Consider the following 13,719-nt stretch of genomic DNA (forward strand, 5'->3'; position numbering starts at 1 on the left):
CATGTGAAGGTGTACATTCATATACTGTATATGTTGATAACTATTCTGGCTGAGAGTGAAAGGAGTTTAGAAAAGCATCACTTTTGAACAGGCGCTTAGGGCAGCTTTGGGTCCTAAGTGCTTGCGGTGTTGAAGAAGCCGAGTAGTAGATAGCAGCCTGAGTGTGACGCACGTTGGATTATGGATGTTGTTCGTGTTTCGAGAAAAAAAGAAAGTTAAGGAAATTTACAACAACCGCATGTCTCGACATCACTTTTGTTCAAGTGTGCAGCATATGCTTCATTTTGCAGTTGTTCAACATCTGCTGACAAGTGGAAAAAGTGACAAGACTCACAATATTACTAAAAATCTCTTGGGTGTTTCTACTTTAATACTTGTCTGGAATTGAAACTGTTTCAGCTCTCATTATATACATAAATTCTTCTTTACTCTCTTAAACACATTCTTTAAATATTTTTGGGTCTTTTTCAAAGTGAGGTGATGTGAAGCTATTAGTAGGAATATTTGTCTAAAGTATGAAAGAACATGTCATGTCACTGGGTGCTCTGGAAATTAAATGGATCCTGTAGTGATTCAGACAAATACAGCCTGTTTTAGCTTTAGTTTTAGCAATTTAAATCCACTCTGAATAAAAATGTTACAATTCACTTTGCTACAGTGCTTTGTTAGGGTCTTAGTTAATTTACTCAGGTTGAGTCTGCCAACTGTACCAATCTACAAGGATAGCTATGACTCGCTGGTCCACTGGATTTTACCATCAGCTGAGTCACCAAATCAAATGTTGAGGCAACTGATACAGCTCACACATAAATATCCTTTTTACTGCAGGAAAGTGAGTTATTACAGATAACTTCACAGAGTTCAAATTAACCATTTAATATCAATATATTAAATAATATCAATTTAATATCACAGTGTTTGATGGAAAAGATTACAAAAAGGTCACATCTGCTAGTCATGTCATATGAAATGTTTGTGAACTCTAACCAAAAGAACTATTTGGGTTACATGGACGAGGTTGGAAGTTTGTTTTCCACAGCTGCATCAGAACCAGAACGTCTAGCCCTTTGGGTTTTTTTTTTTTCCTTATCCTTGTATAAAACTTACGTGTCGTCGCTGCCCTGCCTGGGAGAGCTTTGCGAGCTTTTCATCCAGACCTGCTTCAATATTGATTGTCCTACAAGCTCTCTGTATTGTGCTCAATACAGTATATGAATAAACCTGATTGAGGGATTTTACCTGAACAGTGCTTGGAAATAGTTTTTTTCCACGACATGAGTCATCAATTGAAATTAGGTGTGCAGAAGGCTTGGGAAACATTGGTTTAACACAAGGAACATTCCTGAGTATTACAGAGCAAAAGTTTTATTCAACAATTGCAAAACAACAATTTTGCCATTTTGCCACCTCAATAATTTGGGTACATAATAGATACACATTTGGACAAGTATTTAATAAGAATTCCTCAAAATAAAAAAACCCGAAAATATCGAAAGGATAAGAGATGTAGGTGAACTGATTGCATGTATAAAAAGATAAACTAGAAAAGTAGTTTTGTAGATGTGTACATTTGAACAGATATATGCAAAATGTTTGAAATCATAATTACTCAGATTGATTCATCTAAATTGGGTACATTTGTTCTGGTCATATTAATGTCTTTATTTATTAGTGTTTCCAAAGGTCAAAGTTCAAGTAGCTGGTTGAGCAAACTAAGTAAAAATTGAACAAAACTAGAAGTACATATACTAAGGAAATGATGCCTAACACTGACAATGATTAAATAACCGCATATATACATCAGCAAAGAAATGTGAAACAAACAACAATTCAGAAACACTTAAATCCTAACAGTTTAATTATCCAACTCAGCATATTTCTTGTTTTGTTTGCTTTTACGTAAATATTGCAACTTCTTCACCAGTACATGTCTGACAGCTTTACTTGCTACTTCACTTTATAAATGTAATTATAAACATATTGACACATTTCTAGTTTATCAGATTAATCCTTTTTCTTTAAAGATGCAGTGTATCCACGGGCAGCGCAATCCCCTGCACACATAAATTCCCGCCTGACTCTATAATCAGGCAAATCGTACAACAGATCTTTTTAAAAAAGAAAACTAATTTCTTTATACATTTCAAAGAATCTGGAATCGGTGTGAAAAGTGTAGCTCAGGCTTCACTTTTCTCAATCTAAGGCAAATCTAATGCTATAAAAGATATAAATTGAAAAATACTGCTTTTGGTGAATTGATTTTAAAGAATACATATTTTTAAAAATCTTAAATTCTGTCTTAAAGAATCTGTTCAGGGCAGTGCAATCATGTCGGGTTTTTTGGTCCGTCTACATGGACGCTCAAAGCACTCCAGTGTTCTTATCCCTTTTATTCATAGCAGCTAGTTCAGTGGACAGCTATCTAAAAGCCATTTTCTTGTGTTTCTTGTCGATTTTTAAGTCATAAATGCACACAGACCACAGAAATGGACACTAGTGCATCATACAATACACTATCAACTACTGACCCTGCACTGTAAGTGCAAGAAAATATTTGTTACATCCAATATGGCCGACAGACGAAAAAACATGCCGACCAACCCGGTCCTTCCTTCTGCTGTAGACGACTCTTGCAGGTAAAAAAAATATATTGTGACATCAAGTAACCCCTAAAGAACAATACTACTGATGTAGTTTTCAAATAACAACTTCGTATTTGGTGAAAATTACGATCGATCACCTAGAAGAAAACATTAGAAATTTCTTCTTTTTTTTTTTTTTTTTTTTTTACAAAAATCTTTTCCCACATTTATGCCTTAAGAAAATCAAAAACACTTTGGAAAAAAATCCTGACATAAAGCATCATAATTCCTGCATGAAAGGGTTAACATATAAATCAATTAACTGCAAAAGAGTCCTTAGTTTTAGTTTGTCTCTCTAACAGACAAACACTATAAAAAGGCACTATATAAAGTGCCTTTTTATTAGTGATCATTACTTGCTTCACCATTTGAAAAATTACAAAAGTCCCACTGCGTAAGCTGATTAGCTGTCTTTCAATTGGACAAAGTAAAAGAGGCAGGAAGAGGATGCTGCTGCCTGGAGATAAAAGACAGGCTCGCCAGCGATCCGAAGCCACAGCAGAGATGGGATCAATGATGGGAATCTCTGCTCTCCAGCTCCTGCTGGTGGCTTTTTCTTGTTTGACTTCTCAGTCGAGTGCATTTCCTTTGTAAGTATATCTGGAAAACTTTTTCTTTTCTTTTTTTTTTTTTTAATTGACACTTGTTCCAAGTTGCTTTTAGATTGAATGAGCCAACGTCTCTTTCTCATTCAACTCTTGATTTGATTCTTTGCTGCAGTTAACAATGCATTAATTGTCTCAGAACCTGTTTATTTTAGAATTTGTTTATTTTAGAAACTAATTTTGCTTTTAGTTCATGGAAAAACATAGTTGATGTGTGCTTTTACCAAATGCAATGTCTTATCCCAACAGTGTTACGTCTGCATAATTTTTATTGTATTGTCATTGCGATTGCATTGAAACAAACATGCTTTAAAAACAGCAAAATTGAAACATTTCCTACAGTTACCAGATAAAAACTTTACATAAAACAGAAAAGGTGATTTGTAATTATTTAATATTAAAAGTACTGCTTAAACTTTGATTCCATCGTCGTGTCACTCAGATCAAAGTACTGTTTGCGCTAAAATGCCAGTAAATTATCTGCCTATCTCAGGCTTTATTTAAAGCAAATAAAGCAACGAACTAAGTCCAGAACTATGATGAAACTTTTTATCGTTCTACCACTAGATGTAAGTCCAGATGATGTTCATCCCTGAAGTGTTGAAGGTTAAACATTTCACTCTGTTATTTTACCTTTCATTTGGAGTAAAACTCAATTTAGATTTGGTTTTAGCCTCTTATGCTTTCTTCTAAATTGTAAAATAGCTGCTGGATCTGTTCAACAGGAATGAAAGAATTGATATACATATTTTAAAAAGTTGTTCTTTACATGTAGTTTATTGGACAACTTCTACCTTTTTTTTTTCCTCAACAGGAAAGTTTTGTCCGCCCCCAACTTGTTGCGAGTCGGCGCGACAGAAAACATATTTGTGGAAATTCAAGACTGCGAATCCGAAGGAGAGGTTCCTGTTGAAATTGCTGCGTGGAGTTTCCCAACAAAAGCAAAAAAATTAGCATCGACACCTGTGAGGCTTACAAAAAAAGGAAACTTCCAGGGTCTGGGAAGAATAACGGTAAAATTATGTCAAGACCCATTACTAATGCTTAATCTAATATAAAATTTTAAGTACTTTTTTGTTACATAATTGTTACAAAGTGTTTCACGGCTAACATTCATGTTAGTGTAAAAAATAGTTACATCTATTTTCTTTTTATATATACTAATGTATATATTTCAGAATTTTGCACTACTCGTATTATACTTGCCCTGTGTAAAGTGTAACATTTTAAACAACGTAATCTCAGAAACACACTGTAGATTGAAATGAGCTGATTTTTTAAAATGATCTAACTTTTAATTAACCGGGTTACTGTTCCTCAGATCCCTGCCGATGAGTTTGAAATTGACTCGAAAAGAAAGCAGTACGTTTACCTTCAAGCAGACTTTGGCGACCATTTGCTGGAGAGAGTTGTGTTGGTTTCTTTTGAGCCTGGCTATATTTTTATCCAGACTGACAAAACTATCTACACCCCTAATAGCAATGGTAAGTATGACTTGTGCGTTATGTCTTTTATCCGCATCCTTCCAGAAATGATCATATATTACCGGTTGAGTTCTTTAAAACAAGAATGACGTAATAGGTCCATGTCTCTGTCTCTATTCTCCATGTGCATCACTCTTGCAAGGAACAAATATAGCGCTGTTTGGAGTGGTTGTTTTGTTGTTGTTTTTTGGGGGGGTTTTATCGTTCTGTGTTAGAGCGTCACTGGTTAGCACAGCATTCATCGTTTTCAGTGTCGCTGCATCCTGTAGTGTGAACAGGACGCAGGACTTAATGTTGCCTAGCATGCAAATGAAGGCGTGTAATATTATGATATTGCCAAGAAAACTACAAACTATCACACACAAGGGAAGTTAAAAAGACTTGCGTTCAAAAACCAGTTATTATTGTTAGAAATAAAGACAGTTATTCTCACAGGGAAATGCTTTTTGCTTTTTCAGCAAACTGAAACGTTGTGTAATTGTGATGAGACATATAAACAAGTGTCTGCCCTCTGCTTGTTTGACAGTCAACTACAGATTGTTTGCAATCAGGCCTGGCATGGAACCGGTGGAGAGAGCGTCCCAATCCGAAGCTGATGCTTTAATTAACATTCAGATTGTGGTATTGTACTATATGCAAAACTAAATATATGAAACCATATCAAAGTTTAAGAAATTTAACATAATACGTATACATACTAATTTTGCAAGAAGTACTTCTGTCACATATTTAACTGGAAGAGCATTTTAGTTTTAAGTACAAGTCAGACATATAATCCTACCCATTGAACTACAATATTATTTAAAAAATGTCATTTGTTTCAGTAATTTAATTCACCGAGTGAAACACATGATGCATATGAATTATACAGACTGACATTTAAGTCTTTATTACTGTTAATAATGATGTCTTTCTCCTAACATCTACTAAAACCTCAACATTTAGAATTAGAATGTTACATTAGGTTATTAAAAAAGTTTTTATACAGAAATTTGGCCTGTTGAAAAGCATGTTTAATACCTGCTTGAAGGTTATTTGTTTCAAGAAGCACTTTTAATTTGATAAATTACGTTTATCATAACTCATATTCTAGCTTATTGAATGGCTTTATTGTGTAACAGTAATGGATAAAATAACAGTTTCCTTCAGAAATGCTTCTGAAGGAAAGAGTTTTTTACACTGATGGTTCCTACAAAGGATTACTAATGCTTATTTAATGTTTCTGTTTAGACCCCTGATGGCGCCACTTTACAGTCTAACTTTTTTGTTATGAATTCACAAATACACTCTGGAATGTACCAACTTGGTGAACTTGTAAGGTAAGTTACATTACGATGCAAGATGAAAATAATCTACTCTGCCTATTGATGTGCATCTTCTCCTAAAGCCCAGGAATTTGGAAGGTAATTGCAAAGTTCAGCACCAGCACACAGAGCTTTGTGTCAGAGTTTGAGGTTAAAGAATATGGTAAGTGTAGGATTGCTACACTTGTGGCCATCAAATGGAGAAGATGATCAAATGTGCAACGATCATTTCACAGTGCTTCCAAGTTTTGAGGTGGAAGTGAATCCTTTGCAGCCCTGCTTCTATGTGGACAGCAAAGAACTCAAATTCAACATTGAAGCTACGTATGAAAAATTGATTGATGCACAAAAGGAACTTCTTACTCTGTAACTGAAAATAAGTTGTTTAATTCACGGTTTCAGGTACACATTTGGTAAAAAAGTGGATGGGTCAGCCTATGTTGTTTTTGGAGTTATGCATGAAAATCAGAAAAAAAGCATTTCTGATTCTCTCCAGAGAATTCCGGTAAGTTGTTTTAGACTTTTCTGGACAAATATTAATTAGGATACAATTCAAATGTTGCTGTGATTTTTTAACAGTTAGTGGTTTTCCAACATGGTTTATTATTTGGTATTATGTTTTATGGTAAAATATGTTTCATTCCATTTTAGATTACTGAAGGCCATGGAGAGGCCAAAATAACAAAGGAGAACATCAACACAATCAAAGATGTGAACAGCCTGGTTGGGGAAACTATATTTATAAAAGCCAGTGTACTGACAGAGAATGGTAAGCATGACAAGAGGAAATGAAAGCTTTTTTAAAATAATTTTTGCTATGCATGATCAATATTTGGAGGTATAAGTGATTCACTAATAATGAAACATTAAAAATAGGTGGTGAATTGGTGGAAGTTGAGTTGGGAGGCATCAAGATTGTCACATCGCCTTACACCATCAGCTTTAAGAAAACGTCCAAATATTTCAAACCAGGAGTATCGTTTGATGTAACAGTAAGTAAAATCTTTATGTCTCATCAGAAAAATGTGTAGCCCCTCCTCCCCCATGACAAAAAAACAACTTTGTTGGTTTTACTTAATCAGTGGAAGCATTTCTGACACAATAGTAGTAATACCAGTGATAAGCTTGGCCTAAAGGGTTTGCAGGACTGTAAAAGGATTTTTGCATGTTACTTAGAGAGTTGGACTGTGTTGAACATTAAAAAAAACATAATTGTAAAAGTTAAAACAATGCTTTCAAGCATTTGTTTTCTTTAACAGATCGAAGTTTTAAATCCTGATGAGAGTCCAGCGAAAGGTGTGGATGTGGTAGTTGATCCTGGGTCAGTTCATGGTTTAACTGGAGCCAGTGGATTAGCGAGGCTTACCATCAATACAGTGGCAAGCTCCGATCCCCTACTTATTACAGTAAGTCATTTGGACCCTTCATGTCTAATAGCTCTTCTGTAGTGTAAAGGTGAAATTGACCTACTTGGCTTTTGGCTTTTTTTGTGAAATAATTTCCTGATTTCCGTGTATTTTTCCTTTTTTTTAAACAAATTCTTAGTCAACTCTTTCATGTATTTTTAACTACTTGAAAAAATACAACCAAACTTCTTCTCTTTTTTTGTTTTTAAGACAGCAGCTGCTGTGAAGTCTTTTCAGAATCTATAGGTGAATGCTAAAAAATGTTGTTCTTTTAGGACATGATGTTACTCCTATCGAGTTTAATCGAGGCTTAACGCAGTTCTTGGTTTCAACAGCCATTTATTGTGGACACGTCTTACAAAGTCCCCAAAAATGCCATCAGAACTAAAAACAAAAGGTAACACAAACCCAAATCAGTTCACAATAAATGGAGTATTTACATAAATAAAAGATACAAATAAACAAAACCGTACATCATTAGCCGCATTGACTCCAGAGGAATAAAGTTTAATTTGCTTCTTGAGCTTGAATGCCCCATGTGGCTCTAAGTGCGCCAGCCAATGCTTCCCCGGGCAACACATGGTCCGTGGAACAAAATAAAAGTTCCCCCCACATTTGAATGTACACTTAACCAAACTTAATGAGCATCAACACAAATTTACTAAAACTACCACACATATTAAACTTAATACTGTCTAATATTAACTTTAACTACTGCCACCTTAAACCAAACATCAAAAAACAATAAACCAGATGCAGTTGTCTTGACAGGTGCTACACATGAGCCAACTGAAGGTATGCCAGTGACTTAAAGTGCATTGATGTGGTGATAGTTGCTTTAAATTCCTCCATGACCCGAAGCAGTAGGACAGACACGGGCTATTTCTGCCTTGCTGCATTTGGGTCCATGGTCACTACTTCATCATGATAGTCACGCATTTATTTTATATTTTTGTGGGACAAAAGCTGCAATAAATGTAGTTTTCTCTTTGGTTTTTTTTTTTTTTTTTTTTTTTTTTTCTGCGGGTGAGAGGGGTGCCAGGTTTGGGGTATTAGGTGTAAATGAGGAAGGATGCAACAGAATCAAATGTAAATCCTGTCTATGAACAATCAATATCAATTGACTCAACTAGAGTCAACTAGAGAGAGCTGAGATGAGTGCACATTCAAATTTTCATGTGCATAAATGGAGGGTTTTTGGCTGGTCAAACACCCCTCACTTAAGACGTAAAAGACTTGTAGTAAATCAATCAATCAATCAATCAATCAATCAATCAAATTTTATTTGTATAGCACATTTCAGCAGCAAGGCATTTTAATGTGCTTTACATCATATCAAACACAGAAACACAATGCAACATAGAATCAACAATCAAAACACATTAAGTCAAGTTCCATCAATAAATTTGTAATTGATTACATTTCAAGTACAATCCTATACAGGTGGGTTTTTAGTCGAGGTTTAAAAGAAGTCAGTGTTTCAGCTGTTTTACAGTTTTCTGGAAGTTTGTTCCAAATTTGTGGTGCATAGATGCTGAAAGCTGCTTCTCCTCGTTTCTGCTCTGCATCCCCAGAACCAGAACCAGAAGACCTGAGAGGTCTGGAAGGTTGATACAACAACAGCAGATCTTTAATGTATTGTGGTGCTAAGCCGTTCAGTGATTTGTAAACTAACAACAGTATTTTAAAGTCTATTCTTTGAGCTACAGGGAGCCAGTGTAGGGACTTTAAAACTGGTGTTATGTGCTCTATCTTCTTGGTTTTAGTGAGAACGCGAGCAGCAGCGTTCTGGATCAGCTGCAGCTGTTTGATTGATTTGTTGGACAGACCTGTGAAGAAGCTGTTGCAATAATCAATACGACTGAAGATGAACTTATGGATGAGTTTTTCTAGATCTGGCTGAGACATTAGTCCTTTAATCCTGGAAATGTTCTTCAGGTGATAGCAGGCCGACTTTTTGTAAAGACAGCGAAACAAGTATATAACAAGCATAACTGTGCCCATATTCACAGAAACCAGTTTCTTCTGCCCTATTTCATAATATCACAGATTTAGTCTGTCAATTACTTTTTTTTTTTCCTTTCTTTAAATGCTTGTCTGATTTTAGGCAAGGACAAATGTTCCTCAAATCCCTTATGAAAGACAAGCATCAGTCAACATGACAGCCTACCCATATCAACATGAAAGCAGCAATTACATCCACATAGGTAAGTGATTTCTAGACATATTTTAATAAACTCTGACCATGGTAATATCAGTAACATACAAAATACATGGGTTTCTACTTCTGTTGATTGTCCCACTTTAACAGCTGAAATCTATGACTACAGGTCTGGACACGACACTCCTGAAATTGGGGACAAACATGAAGATTAATCTTTATTTTAAAGGCCAGGATAAACATTGTGACATCACATGCCTCGTGAGAAACACTCTTTAAATTTACGTCTTGTTAATGGGCATCCTTTCAGAGTCTGATTTCCTTTGTTGCATAGTTAAACTAACCCTTCCCACAGGTCTTCAGCAGAGGCCAGTTGGTCCAGTATAAACGATACAGGAGAGAAAGTCAGTCACTGATCACCATGATACTTCCAATTACCAAAGAAATGCTGCCATCCTTTCGCCTCGTTGCCTACTACCATCCAACTCCCCAGGAAGTGGTATCTGACTCTGTTTGGGTCGACGTGGAAGACACCTGCATGGGATCGGTGAGAGAAATGTTACATTGCAAGTAAAGTCCAGGATTTAATGAATCACAGCTCTAATGGGGTTTTTTTCTCTTACTTTTTTAGTTGACGTTAAGCTCAAACAAGAAATCATACTTGCCTCGAGAAAAAGGCATGCTTGAGCTTAAAGTCACAGGAGATCCAGGGGCAAAAGTGGGTCTGGTTGCAGTCGACAAAGGGGTCTATATTCTAAACAATAAGTACCGTCTGACACAGAAAAAGGCAATTTTTAATTTTTTTTTCTTCTCCATGTTTAACATGTTAGATTTCTGTCCTATGCTTTGAAAAAAAAAAGAAAATGACATTCAATGTGATTCTATAAGTTTGTATAGACACAGTATTTCCCAACCCTGGTCCTCAAGGCACACTGCCCTGCATGTTTTAGACGTTTCCCTCCTTTAATGCACCTGATTCAGATCATTGCAGCTCAGCAAACGTCATCAATTGAAATCAGCCGGGCTGAAGCAAGGACACGCATAAAACATGCAGGACCATGTGTTTTCAGGACCATAGTTGGGAAACACTTATTATCACAATACCATTCAAATTTGAAAACTTACCACAAACGGTTTCAAATCCATAGCAATTTCCCACATTGAAATACATCTGTTCCACGTGATGATCATGTAGAGATGATTAATTTTTAACTTCACATGGAAAAAAAAAACAAGCAAAAAAAATGTATATATACAGTATATATACTGTATATATGAGTAGTTATATATAACTACTCACAAAAAGATATGGATATTTAACTTTCAAATGGAATTTATGGAAAATGTAAAGTTCATGTTGCAATGATATATTATGAAAGTAGAAGCGTGGAATACAGATTTTTCTCTGCTGAAAATGATAGGCCAACTCATCTCCCATGCAACACATTTATTTTTGCAAACACTGCAAAAAACTGCCACAAAAAAACAACACATTACAGAAGCTACTCAGTGTGTTTTCTGTACATTGCTCCATAAAGTACTGACCAGGTTCTTCCGTTTTACAATGATAATAACACAACACACTTGTACTGTAAAACCCAGTAATGAAACAGTTGAGCTTAAATCAGTTCCTATTATAACCAATTACCGTACATACTTTTAAAGAAGACAATCCAAAATGTTCGACTTCACAACAAATCAACTGCTTTGTGATGTAAAACAGGGTCACAACTTAGTGTTCCCACAAAACATTGATCCTGAACACACTTTAAAATGTTTTTTTCAAAATTTATAGAAGAAGCTGGCTTGTTTAAGAAAAGGGCATCATCACTAGACTAACAGCCAAACATGTTGTGAAATCATTAAGTGTAAATATTTGAATAACCTCTCCTTTGCTCAGATTTGGGATGTGGTTGAGCAGTATGACACAGGCTGCAGTCCAGGTGGTGGGAACAATAGCAGGAATGTGTTCAATGATGCTGGGCTGTTATTTAAGACCAACACAGCTTTTGAGACACCCTACAGAACAGGTAAGTCCTGATCCTAAGGTGTTAGAGTACAAACTAAAAACCTAACCTGGCAACTTATTAGACTTATTTTGTTCCTCAGTCTATATGTACTCATGTTTTTATTTTTTACTACAGACTCAGACTTTATATAACTGTTTCTCTCATAGATGAAGCACTTAAAGGAGCTTCGAACAACATAACATCTGAAAAAAACATTTATTTTTTAAAAGCAGTGTTTCAACTGTTAAAATGAGAAAGTAGATTTTTTAAAACAATGTACTGAAAATAATTTACAAGCAACTTGTTTAAAACAACTGTGCTTAGACATAAGTTAGATAAATCAGACACAGAGCAAGATGTAGTTTTAAAGATGCCTTATTACTAACTCCTTATTTAAAATATATTCATACACTATGGAGAATAGTTTTGTCCTTTGTTTGTTTAACAGCAAATTTTTTCTTGCAATTACAGATTTAAAATGTGAGTCTCATCACCGGCAGAAACGAGCTGCCGCCATTTCAGAAGTCATAACCAAATTGGGTAAGTTGTAGCTATTATTCCCTCCTCATTTTAGGTCAGTTGAAATTATGCTCTGCAGATGTTGCTTTTGGTTTAAAACAACAGACAAACAGAAGAAAAAAGTATAAAATGTTGAAACTACACAGATAATGGCAACAAGTTCCTCATCAAATGTGTAGACTTGAAGACTTGAGGACAGGATTGTGCATGGTGCTTCTGCCATGCCTGTAAGGTCCATTCTCCCATCAAGACCATACCGATGTGTGGTGATGTTAGGCAAGAGAGAGTGGGAGGCCCAATGGGGGCAGCTCCACAACTGGTCCCCTCTTGTCCAGGAACAAGGGACTCACAACAGAGTGGCTGCCGCGCTGGGTGAGGGTAGCAGTCCTTCTGACAAAAGCTTAAGGCACAGAGACTTGCGGAACCAGCCAGGATTGTAGGCACCATGCGAGCCCCAGCAGAGCAGCCAATCTCCAAACCCCAAACCTCCCATGTCTACCTGGGCAAAATCTAAGTTCCTCAACCCAATCACATCCATACATACCTACTTACCTACCCACCTATCTAACTGTCTGCCTATCGAAAGATGAATCGATCGCTTAAAATTTCAAGTAATCTTTTGCTCATTTTATTCTCCATCTACATCTTTTGTAAATGGAGTGTGTTCAGGATCAATGTTTTGTAGGAACACTAAGATGTAAGGATTGTGTGTTATTGCGTAATAGCCAGCCCCGCCCATTCCTCACAACTCTCCTGGGCTGACTACCGACCAGTTCTCTGTCTAACAGGTCCGGAAAAATCTCTAAGACCCGGGTATTACCCTATTAGCGATCTATAAGAGATAATCTATTCAAACTGGTGGCGAAAGCGATTCGTCTAGCTCTAACTACCTCCAATCCAGAAGCTACGACCCTTTTCAGTTAAGAAACAATCAGCTGAGTAGCCCTCGCAGCTGCATAATTCCAATAACCACTTCTGTTAACGGTAGCTCGCCTTCTAAAATATAACTCGCTCTTGGATCAACTTTAGTAACTTGGATATAAGTCCCAAGGTCATTATTTACTCTCACCAAAGGAAATTATGAAGCCACCTATTCACTAGAATCATGTACATTAATTTTACCTAAATTAAAAGAACTGGAAATTAATTAAAGGACACAATTAATTCCCAATGTCCACCAACCTCATTAGAATTTTATAACATAAATTTATTGAGCAAGCTTAAGCAGGGATATGTGACATACAAATCAATAATTAATTGTATATAATTCCAGAGCAGTATAATAAAATCAACATGTATAATCATACTATCCTGTCTCTTTTCCCTAACCTATGTCGCAAGTACTGTGATGAACGTTTAGCGAGCAGACTCAACTCACGCCCAGTTGATGGTGGATCTTGGCAACAGAAAAATCCCGAATCCTTGGTCAGAGTTTTTGTCCTTTTACGGAAAAATCCTCCTTAGAATAGATGCAAAGCAGAACGGGTCCAAAGCCTTTGAAAACCCAGCTCTTTATCCCTCGGGGACCTTTGTCTTTCCTCCAAGTCTGCTGCAGAGTTAGAGATCGTTGGGTTGAGGCAGGGCCGTCG

General features: G+C 36.2%; 1 protein-coding gene across 2 annotated transcripts in view; it reads left to right on the plus strand.

Annotated features, from left to right (window-relative positions):
* Window positions 1–3,082: 3,082 nt before the first annotated feature.
* The window catches only part of LOC114144598 (complement C3-like), a 28,037-nt gene continuing 17,400 nt past the window's right edge, over window positions 3,083–13,719 (plus strand). For both annotated transcript variants that reach the window (XM_028017616.1, XM_028017617.1), the window contains exons 1-17: window positions 3,083–3,232; window positions 4,062–4,260; window positions 4,569–4,731; window positions 5,258–5,352; window positions 5,962–6,050; window positions 6,119–6,198; window positions 6,272–6,359; window positions 6,438–6,540; window positions 6,687–6,804; window positions 6,912–7,027; window positions 7,295–7,441; window positions 9,549–9,648; window positions 9,772–9,863; window positions 9,958–10,149; window positions 10,234–10,389; window positions 11,503–11,632; window positions 12,083–12,151. In XM_028017616.1, coding sequence (XP_027873417.1) covers window positions 3,090–3,232; window positions 4,062–4,260; window positions 4,569–4,731; window positions 5,258–5,352; window positions 5,962–6,050; window positions 6,119–6,198; window positions 6,272–6,359; window positions 6,438–6,540; window positions 6,687–6,804; window positions 6,912–7,027; window positions 7,295–7,441; window positions 9,549–9,648; window positions 9,772–9,863; window positions 9,958–10,149; window positions 10,234–10,389; window positions 11,503–11,632; window positions 12,083–12,151 — 2,080 coding nt within the window. In that variant the 5' untranslated portion in view covers window positions 3,083–3,089. The remainder of the gene's footprint in view (window positions 3,233–4,061; window positions 4,261–4,568; window positions 4,732–5,257; window positions 5,353–5,961; window positions 6,051–6,118; window positions 6,199–6,271; window positions 6,360–6,437; window positions 6,541–6,686; window positions 6,805–6,911; window positions 7,028–7,294; window positions 7,442–9,548; window positions 9,649–9,771; window positions 9,864–9,957; window positions 10,150–10,233; window positions 10,390–11,502; window positions 11,633–12,082; window positions 12,152–13,719) is intronic.

The sequence above is a fragment of the Xiphophorus couchianus genome, chromosome 5, assembly GCF_001444195.1.
Source record: "Xiphophorus couchianus chromosome 5, X_couchianus-1.0, whole genome shotgun sequence".
Lineage (NCBI taxonomy): Eukaryota > Metazoa > Chordata > Actinopteri > Cyprinodontiformes > Poeciliidae > Xiphophorus > Xiphophorus couchianus.